This window comes from Trichechus manatus, unplaced genomic scaffold (assembly GCF_000243295.1).
Source record: "Trichechus manatus latirostris isolate Lorelei unplaced genomic scaffold, TriManLat1.0 scaffold00046, whole genome shotgun sequence".
In the NCBI taxonomy this organism is placed as follows: Eukaryota; Metazoa; Chordata; class Mammalia; order Sirenia; family Trichechidae; genus Trichechus; species Trichechus manatus.
Window position 1 is genome coordinate 3,624,116 of NW_004443982.1, and position 10,900 is coordinate 3,635,015.

General features: G+C 41.2%; 1 protein-coding gene across 1 annotated transcript in view; it reads right to left on the bottom strand.

The window, feature by feature from the left end:
• CCDC22 (coiled-coil domain containing 22) overlaps positions 1-10,803 on the bottom strand; it is a 23,047-nt gene extending 12,244 nt beyond the window's left edge. Inside the window, exons 1-2 of the mRNA XM_004376840.1 lie at positions 10,596-10,803; positions 9,399-9,576 (exon numbers count right to left, since the gene is read on the bottom strand). Coding sequence (XP_004376897.1) covers positions 9,399-9,576; positions 10,596-10,645 — 228 coding nt within the window. The 5' untranslated portion in view covers positions 10,646-10,803. The remainder of the gene's footprint in view (positions 1-9,398; positions 9,577-10,595) is intronic.
• Between the last annotated feature and the right edge of the window lie 97 nt (positions 10,804-10,900).

The window sequence follows — 10,900 nt, forward strand, 5'->3', positions numbered from 1 at the left end:
TATGTATCTGTTGTTGTACCAGTACCAGGCTGTTTTGACTACCGTGGCGGTATAATAGGTTCTAAAATCAGGTAGTGTGAGGCCTCCCACTTTGTTCCTCTTCTTCAGTAATGCTTTACTTATCTGGGGCCTCTTCCCTTTCCATATGAAGTTGGTGATTTGTTTCTCCATCTCATTAAAAAATGCCATCGGAATCTGGATCGGGATTGCACTGTATCTGTGTGCTGCATCCATTTGCTGAAACACCTCAAGTGGTACTCCGTCAATTCCTGGAGCCTTGTTTTTCGCCAATGCCTTCAGTGCAGCTCGAACTTCTTTCTTTTATATCATTGGTTCTTGATCATATACTACCTCCTGGAATGGTTGAACGTCAACTAATTATTTTTGGCACCATGACTCTGTGCATTCCTTCCATTTGCTTTTGATACTTCCTGCATCATTCAATATTTTGCCCATAGAATTCTTCAAAATTGCAACTCGAGGCTTGAATTTTTTCTTCAGTTCTTTCAGCTTGAGAAATGCAGAGCATGTTCTTCCCTTTTGGTTTTCTAACCCCAGGTCTTTGCACATTTCATTATAATATTTTACTGTGTCTTCTCAAGCTGCCCTTTGAAATCTTCTGTTCAGCTCTTTTACTTCATCATTTCTTCCATTCACTTTAGCCACTCTAGTTTCAAGAGCAAGTTTCAGAGTCTCTTCTGACATCCACTTTGGTCTTTTCTTTCTTTCCTGTCTTATATTTAATGACCTTTTGCTTTCTTTATGTATGATGTCCTTGATGTCTTCCCACAATTCATCAGGTCTTTGGTCATTAGTGTTCAATGTGTCAAATCTATTCTCGAGATGGTCTCCAAATTCAGGTGGGATATACTCAAGGTCATATTTTGGCTCTCATGGACTTGTTTTAAATTTTGTCAGCTTCAACTTGAACTTGCATATGAGCAATTGATGATCCATTCAGCAGTTGACCCCTGGCCTTGTTCTGACAGATGATATTGAGCTTTTCCACAGATGTAGTTGATTTGATTCCTGTGTTTTCCATCCGGTGAGGTCCAAGTGTATAGTCGCCGTTTATGCTGTTGAAAAAAGGTATTTGCAATGAATAAGTCATTGGTCTTGCAAAATTCTATCACGTGATTTCCAGCATCATTTCTATCACCAAGGCCATATTTTCGAATTACCAATCCTTCTTTTTTGTTTCCAACTTTCGCACTCCAGTCACCAGTAACTATCAATGCGTCTTGATTGCATGTTTGATCAATTTCATACTGCAGAAGTTGGTAAAAATCTTCAATTTCCTCATCTTTGGCATTAGTGGTTGGTGTGTAAATTTGAATAATAGTCGTATTAACTGGTCTTCCTTATAGCCATATGGATATTATCCTATCACTGACAGTGTTGTACTTCAGGATAGATCCTGAAATGTTCTTTTTGATGATGAACACTACACCATTCCTCTTTAATTTGTCATTCCTGGCATAGTAGACTATACGATTGTCTGATTCAAAATGGCCAATACCAGTCCATTTCAGCTCACTAATACCTAGGATATCAAATTTTATGCGTTCCATTTCATTTTTGATGACTTCCAATTTTCCTAGATTCATACTTCGTACGTTCCATGTCCCAATTATTAATGGATGTTTGCAGCTGTTTCTTCTCATTTTGAGTCGTGCCACGTCAGCAAATGAAGGTCCCAAAAGCTTGACTCCATCCATGTTATTAAGGTCAACTCTACTTTGAGGAGGCAGCTCTTTCCCAGTCATATTTTGAGTGCCTTCTGACCTGAGGGGCTCATTTTCCAGCACTACATCAGGCAGTGTTTATTATTCAATCAATATTAAATTTCATGGGTGTGATCATGGTATTGTGGTTATGCAAGAGAATGTCATTTTACTTAGGAGAGGCACACTGATGTATGTGGGGGTTAAATGTCATGATGTCTGCCACTTTCAAACGTTTCAACAAAAAAATGTATGTAGGGGTATGTGTGTGTGTTCATGCATGTGTGTGTATATATATATAATATGTATATACATAATAGATAAATATAAAGAGAGAAAGTAAATATAGCAAAATGTTAACAACACAGGAAGCCAGGAGAAGGATATACAGGTGTTCATTGCTCTATTCTTGCCATCTTTCTTTAAATTTGAAATTTTTCAAAGTACAAAGCTGGGGGAAAAGCTACATTGAGATATCATTTCTCACCTATTGACTGGGTAAAAATCCAAAAGTTTAACAATATGCTTAGAGACTGTGGAGAAACAGCCACTTCCTCATACACTGCTGTTCGGAATGCAAAAATTAAACACCCCTGGTGAGGGCAATTTGGCAAAATCTAAAAATCTATATAACATTTACACTTCCACCTAGTAATCCCACTTCTAGGAGTTTACCGCAAAGATATACCTCCAACAATACGAAAATGTATATGCACACGATTATTCATTACAGCATTATTTGCAAAATATTGGAAACCATCTAAATGTCCAAGCATAGTAGACTGATTGAAAATACAATGGAGTACTATGTGGCTACAAAAGAAAAAAAATGAGTAAGATCTCCATTGTCTGATGTGAAATGATTTCCAGAGTATATCGTTAGGTGAAAAAAAATAAGATGAAAAACTAGGTTATATGCTATCTTTTGTGTAAGAAAGGAGGCAAAGAAGAATATATATTCATATTTGCTTATATCTACATAAAGAAAACACTGGAAAGATACATAAGAAATGAATAAAAGTCCCTTAGAGCAGACAAGTAAGGGGAAGAATGGGGTAAATGGTTTGGAGTAGGAATGAGGTTTCTCAAGGTATTGTGCTACTGCTACTTCTGTCACACCTCACAGATTTATTTTACCTTTTCAGTAGTTAACCACCTTTCATCTGGTTAACAATTCTTTATGTTAAAATTTCCCTGTTCAAATTACTGCTGTGGTTTCTGTCTCCTGACTGGACCCACTGATACAATCAATCAGTCAACTCAAAACAATACAATATAAAACAATACAATTCAAAATAGTATCTTTTAAAGAGTCTGTGGGTTTTGGGGTGAAAAAGATCTGGGTTAGAAATCCAGCCTGCGCTGCTTACTGGCTATGAGGCCTTGGGCTAGTTATTTAACCACTCAGCACTTCAGTTTCCTATCTGTAAAATGGGACTAATAATACCTTCCCTATGTGGCTGCTTTAAGAAATAATAGGGCCTGGCTGACAGTAAGGGCAGAGAAATGGAAGCTCTCTATTATTGCTGTGGTGGTAAGAGGTTCAGGAGCCCACCCGCCAACAAGGCAGTGTCTGTAAACTTCACTCATTCATTCATTCATTCACAGACCCCTCATGGTGAATGTGTGGCATTTGCCCGACCATAGGGTTCCACTCTTAGGTGGATTAGCTCCTCCTCCTCCCCTACTCCATGAAGTCCTGGTGGAGCAGCCAATCCCAAAGCCTCCCTACCCTGGCATGTAACCCTGGCAGGGCCCATCAGAGTCCTGGGTGAGGACTAAAACATGGGCAGAAGAGAAAGCAAGCCCTTTTCTGCCAGAGCTGCTGGTGGTCCGGAGCTGCATGGACTCCAAAAGCAGACTTCCTGGATTCAAGTCTATGCTTTGCCTCTTACCAACTGTGTAGCCTCAGGCAAATCACTTAACCTTTCTGTGCTTCACTTTCCTCATCTGAAAAATGGGATATCAACAGTATCTACCTCAAAAGGCTTTAATTCTACCTCAGAGACTTAAATGAGTTATACTATGTTACCACCATGCCTGACACAGAGTACACGCTCAAAAACCATTATTATTATATATGTATGTGTGTGCTGGGTTACGATGTAAGATATATTTATTTCAGAGGGTCACGGTCAAAAAAGTGTGAAAGTCACTGGCTTTCAAGCTACTTTACTTTGGGTGTTTGACACCTGCAATCAAATAGTTGTGAATGACACAGAAACTCATTCCAGGAATGGGGTGTGTGAAGTGGCAGACACCAAAATATGAAGGTGGCTGAGTCGCAGAAACTGTTGCCATGAGTAGGGCCCATGAAGAGGCACATACCAGAACGTGGCAGTACTGAGTTGAGGTTGGCCACAGGGATAGCACACAGCTAGGTTAAAAGAGACCCCTTCTGCCTGCTGCTGGCAAACCGAGGCTGCTGGGGGTCAGGCAATTACAGACCTTTTGACCATAGAAAAAGCTATATTCTCTGTCTCATACTAAAGTTAAAAAAAGAAAACAAACCCATTGCCGTCGAGTCAATTATGACTCAAAGTTACTGTGAGCAAAAGTAGGTAAACACCCAATTCAGTGAGAGACAGGACTGAGAGAAGAGGAACAGAGAATAGGGGGAAGCCTGCCCCCCGCCCCACCAGTCCCTCCTCCACACCTCCTAGTGTGCTCTCTCCTTGCCAAACAAAGGCCATAACTTCCCCTTTATAAAGTGCCATCCTCAAGAATACAGCCCAGGGCCAGGAGGATAGACTGCCTACCTCTTAAAGCCACTAACTGCCCCAGACAGAAGAACCTGAGAGCTCCTGAGAGCTAGGTGAACCTAAGAGCTAGGGGATGAGCAGTGCTCTGAGGTCTATTGCTAAGAGGCAGAAACTGCACAAGCAAAGTCTAAAAAATGAATAAACAACAAAGTCCTGGAACAAACATCATACACAATGGTGAAAGGGTAAATGCATCCCTTTAAGACCAGCAACCTAATAAACTGTACCAGAAGTCTTTGCCAGCCCAGGAAAAACAAAAAGTATAAGAACTGGAAAGGAAGAAACTAGACTGTACTTACTCAGAGATTTTATAAAATTGTTTACAGTAACTCTCCAGGTACTTGTCCTTTAATGTTATGTAAATTTGCCCTCACTTTGAAACGACTGAACCAACCCCTACTCACAACAAATTCTTCATCATGATCACTTTTAAATCACTGAAAGGCTTGGAGCCTTTTCTTGCACTAAAGTAAGGCTAAATAAGACCCGTATGCACCCGTACCAACTTACCTACGAGTTCGACTTAAAGACACACTTAGGAATGGATCTTGTTCGTAACCTGGGGACTGCCTCTACTTACAAACTCCAGAAGAACCTACAACTTATAAGATTTAAGGTCACAATATGTAAAGGTCAATTGCACATCAATGCAACAGTAAATGAAAAGTTTTAAAACATCAGTTATAACAGCAACAAAAAGATACCGAGAATACATCTAACAAAAGATGGGTGAAATCTTTATTTAAAAAAAAAAAGATCTTTATGTAAAAAATAATTTAAAGGATTTATGGAAAAATGTTAAAGAAGACCTCAGTCAACAGAGAGGCATACTACATTCATGATTAGGAAGGCTCACTATTTTCAAGATGTTAATTCTCCCCAAAATGAGCTAAAGATTCAAAGCAATCCCAATCAAAACTCCCAACAAGGTTTTTCATGAAATGTGACAAGCTAATTCTGAAACTTACGTGGAAGAGAAAGGGGTCAAGAATAGCCAAGACCTGCTTGAAGAAGAAAACCAAGGTAGGAGATTACATGCCTTCCCATATGTTAAGACGTATTACAACCCCAAGGTAATTAAGACAAAGAGGTATTGGTGCAGGAGTAGAAACTAACAGAACAGTCAGGAAAAGCCCCACACATATCTAGAAACCAAATTTATGACACAGCTGCCACTACATATCAGCAGGAAAAAGGCAGACTATTCAGTGAGTGGGGCTGGGTCAAATGGTTTAGTTTTTTTTCTATAGCACCTATCTTCTAACATATTATATAATTTACTTACTGTTATGGATTCAATTGTGCCTCCTAAAAATATGTGCTGCAAATCCTAACCCCTATACATGTGTATATAATGCCATCTAGGAATAGGGTGGCATAGTGGTTAAGAGCTACAGCTGCTAACCAAGAGACTGGCAGTTCGAATCCACCAGGTGCTCCCTGGAAACCCTATGGGGCAGTTTTACTCTGTCCTATAGGGTCACTATGAGTCAGAATCAACTCAACAGCAACAGGGTTAGGAATAGGGTTTTCTTTGTTAATGAGCCACATCAGTGTAGGACATGTCTTAGGCCAATCACTTTCGAGATATAAAAGCAGCAGTTTAGGCACAGAAGCAAGCAAGGACAAACCAGGGAAGACTGATGCCACACAGAGACCACCAAGGAAATGAGGCAAAGCTGAAAGAGACAAGGACCTTCCTCCAGAGCCAACAGAGAGAGAAAGTCTTCCCCTAGAGCTGGTGCCCTGAAATCAGACTTCCAGCCTCCTTCCTGTGAGAAAATAAAATTCTGATCGTTAAAGCTACCCACTTGTGGTATTTCTGTTATAGCAGCACTTAAGTAACTAAGACACCTTACTTATCTTGTTTATTTACCTATTTGTCTCCCCCACTGGAATGTCAGCTACATAAGGGCAGGGATTTTTGTCTGCTTTGTTTATTGCTGTATCCCCAGTGCCTAGAATAATGCCTGGCACACAGTAGGTGCTCAATGAATATTTATTGAATGAATAAATACAAAACATATAACCAACAAAAGATTAGCATCCAGAATTAAGAATTCCTATGAACTGGTAAGAAAAAAAAGCAACAAAAAACAGAAGAACAGACAAAAGACACCTACAATCATTTCACAGATGAGGAAACATGAATGGCCTATAAGATGTTAAATCTCATTGGTAATCAAGGAAATGCAAATTAAAACGGAGATTAAATGTATGGGATCCTGGAAGAGAAAAAAGACATTAAGTATAAACTAAGGAAATCTGAATAAAGTACAGAATTAATTAACGGTAATGTATGAATATTGGTTTATTAATTGTGACAAATGTACCATACTAATGTGGGATCCTTGGGGAAACTGGGTGTGGGGTATATGGGAACTCTCTATACTATCTTTGTAATTTTTCTGTAAATCTAAAATTATTCTTTAATAAAAAGTTTGCTAAAAACTATAATGAGACACCAGTTCACACTCAGATGAGCAAAAATTAAAATGTATAACAACATCCAGTGCTGGCAGGAGTACAAATTGGTACATCCAATTTGAAAGATAATTTGACTATACCTAGTGAAGCTGGAGATATGCACACATTATGAAATGGCAGTTCAACTCCCTCTGAGGTACACACTCCAGAAAAACTCACGCACAATAGTTTAACTTAACTAGTAAAGAATGTCTGCCTTGAACATTGTGCTCTTTTAAGAACTATCTATACGGGATCAAATTGACAACAGCAACTCAAAAAGATTAGACAGGAAATTTAGGGGGCCAAAACCAAAAACCAAACTCGCTGCTATCGAGTCAATTCCAACTCATAGCGACACTATAGGACAGAACAGAACTGCCCCATAGGGTTTCCAAGGAGCGGCTGGTGGATTCAAACTGCTGACCTTTTGGTTAACAACCGTGCTCTTAACCTCTGCACCACCAGGGCTCCACTTAAGGGGCAGAGAGTTTATTTTAATGGGGGAGGAACAATTCAGAAAAGGAGAGTAAGAATGGCTATACAACTTGAACAATGTACTCAGTGTCACCGGTACATGTAGAAATTGTTGAATTCGTGTATGTTCTGTGTATATTCTCAATGACAACAAAAATACAATAATTTATTTAAAAAAAAAACTCATGCACAAGATTACCAGGATACATGTTTGAGAATGTTTGTAGCAGCACGGTTTGTAATAGGGAAACAAAATAAGAAAACAAATAAACAAAACACATACATGCATACAAAAAAAATAAAAAACTGGAAAAAACAAATATCCCTCAGCAATAGAATGGATAAATAAAAACCCCGAGAGTATGGTCCTCAGACACACTTTTAACTCAGTACTCAGGTCACTCCTGAGGTTCACCCTTCAGCCAAAGATTAGACGGGCCCATAAAACAATAATACATATAGCTCAACCATGTATATGAGACTAAATGGGCACACCAGACCAAGCACAAGGACGAGAAGGCAGGAAGGGACAGGAAACCTGGACAAATGGAAACGGGGAACCCAAGGTCAAGAAGGGGAGAGTGTTGACACACTGCAGGGTTGGCAACCAATGTCACAAAACGATATGCGTATTGTTTAATGAGAAACAAATTTGCTCTGTAAACCTTCACCTAAAGCACAATAAAAAAAAAAATTTTAATGGATAAATAAAGTCAGACAATCCAGATTATGGGACATTCTACAAGGCAATTGGCCTGGACTTTTCAAAAATGTCATGAAAGACAAAAGAGGCAGAGAACTGTTCTAGATTAAAGGAGACTAGAGGTGCAATAATAAAATGCAATGCATAACCCTTGATTGGATCCTGGATTTAAAAAAAAGTTATAAAGGATATTTTGAGGACAACTGGAGAAATTTGAATATGGACTGTGGATTAGAAAAGATTATTGTATCAATAGTAATTTTGTTAGGTGAGATAATGGTATTGCGGTCATGAAAGAGAATGTCCTTGTTTTAAAAGATTAATGCTAAAGCATTAGAAGTGTCACCTTTGCAACTTACTTTCAAATGCAAAAAAATGCATATCTACATCTATATATAGAGAGAGAAATATAGATATAGAAAAAGAAATAAAGCAATTGACAAAATGTTATCAACTGGTGAAACTAGGCAAAGAGTGTATGGGTGCAAAAAATTTGAAATTTTCTAAAAAGGTTGGGGGGAAATACGATAATTTCATGCAATGGAATAGTACACAGCAATGACAAATGAGCAATCATAGCTAATGTATCAACATTAGTGAGTCTCATTTAAAAATACTTGTTCAGCAGGCACTATTTGAGAGCTAGAAGAATAAGAAGTGATGCTCAGGACTTGAACTATCTGAAGTGCTCAATTTCACATGATGACCAGGTCCTGGGTGTGACAGTGGGTGGCTGGCAGAACTGGGACAGAGGACAAGTCCCAGAAAGTGAAGAGGTCATGGAACTCAAAGGACATAGTGCAGGGAGCATTTCCCACATGGAGATCGAATCCACTGAGTAGGGTCAGAGAGAAATGGTGAGAAGGAACTAAAGGCTTCAATAAGTGCAGAGAAATAACGAGGATGTTAGTAGGTTGTGATGATGATCATAATACCAGTGAACACTAATATAACATTTATCATGTGCCAGGCACTGTTCTCAAGACTTTACATGGATAAACTCATTTAATCCTCACAACCTATTTTTATGATGTCCACTTCACAGATAAGAAAACTGAGGCCCAGAAGAGTTAAGGTTCCACAGTTAGCAAGCGGTGGAGCTAGGGTCTGAACTACTCAGGCAGTTTGACCACAGAGCCAGCAGCCTTAACCACCAGTGAGCACCAAGCCACAAGGGGAGGTGGCAGAGAAGAAAGGAAGAGTTTCAAAGGAGTTTGGTGATTTTGTGAAGAAGGAAGAAGATTTTACTGGGAGGATGACACTCACCATGCAGGCCTGGGCCAGGCTCATGGCCAGGCGGAACCGGGCAGACATGGCAGGAGGCAGCAGGGGGCTGAGGCCAGAGCCCACGGCAGGGTTGATCACGCGCAGACAGCGGACCACAGCCTCTACAACCAGCTCAGTGGTGAAGGCTCGAAGGGTCTGCACATCTGGAGGAACTGCCCTGGAGAAAAAGGTGGCAGGCTCGACTGGGGCAGTAGTCAGGAAACCGGGATCAAGCTGGGCTATCCTGCCTTCTGGAGGGCCTAATATCGGAATGAGGGTAGGGAGGGTGCTCACAGTTCAGGCAGGTCCTGGGTGTTGATGACTGTGACTTCAACTTGGAAAACTAAGAACTAGAAAAGTCCTCAGGTCCTAAGACCCGAGTGTAGGAAAATGGTGGATGGATGGAACCTGAGTTCAAAAAAATCTCAAATTTCCCCTATGCTTAAGAGCTCCCGTATTTCTGGTGTCTTAAAAGGTCAAGGGGTCCAGGTGGCATGGTCTCTGGGTTTCTGGGTCCCCAGATATCATGTCCCCTGCATGTCAGGGCCCCTAGATATTGAGCCACTAGGGTTTTGAGGAGACTAGATGTTGGGAGGCAGGGGTTTTCAGGGGTTGCAAATGTCAGGGTCCCTGGATGTCAAAGTCCCTGTATATCAAGACCTCTGAGTTTCAAGAAATCAAGAAATCAGGCCCCCTAGATATTGGCGTCCTGTGTTTTTAGGGTCCTAGAATGGAGGAATCCTGTGTGTCAGGGTCACAAAGAGTAGAGATTTTAGGATTTTGTTGAGATTCACCAGATTTCAGCATTCTGGGGTTCTAAATTGCCTAGTTTTCAGGGTACAAGTGTCTTAGGATCTCCAAATATAAGGGTCCCAGGGTATTAAATTTCCCAGTTGTTGGAATACTGGGACTTAGGTTTCCCAGATATCAAGATCCACAGATTTCAAGAGTCCCAGATCTTGAGGGTTCCAAGGTTTTAAAGTTTTGGCGTGTTTCGATCCCTTAGCTTTGGGTTTAGTTTGTGTCGGGGTCAGAGAGGCCCCCGATGTCGGAAAGAGGGAGGCACTGTCTCAGGTCCTGGAAGTTGGGGCCCTAGATGTCAAGGTCCGGGGTTTTAAGGAACCCAGGTGACGGGATCGCGGGATTTTGGAGTCCCGGATGCAGGCATTCCGGGGTGGGCAGGGGCTGTGTCCTTACGTGCCGGCCTGGCGCAGGGAATGGATCAGAATTCGGTCTGCCTCCTCCATGATGAAGCTGGGTCCGAGTCGTGGGCCCTGGACCCTGTCCGAAAGCGAGGGGCGCAGCTGTTGAGAACCCCCTGCACCCCGCCCGCGGTCCACGAAGTGTTACGGGCCGCGCAGGCAGAGCCGGGAAGTGTAGTTCTGTGAGTAAGTGCGGCGCACGCGTAATGCCTGGCTCCCTAGTATATGCGTCCTCGCATACTTGAGCGCGCAATGGCCTCTGGGAATTGTAGTTTTCCCGTCCGCAGTCTGCCGGGCTCT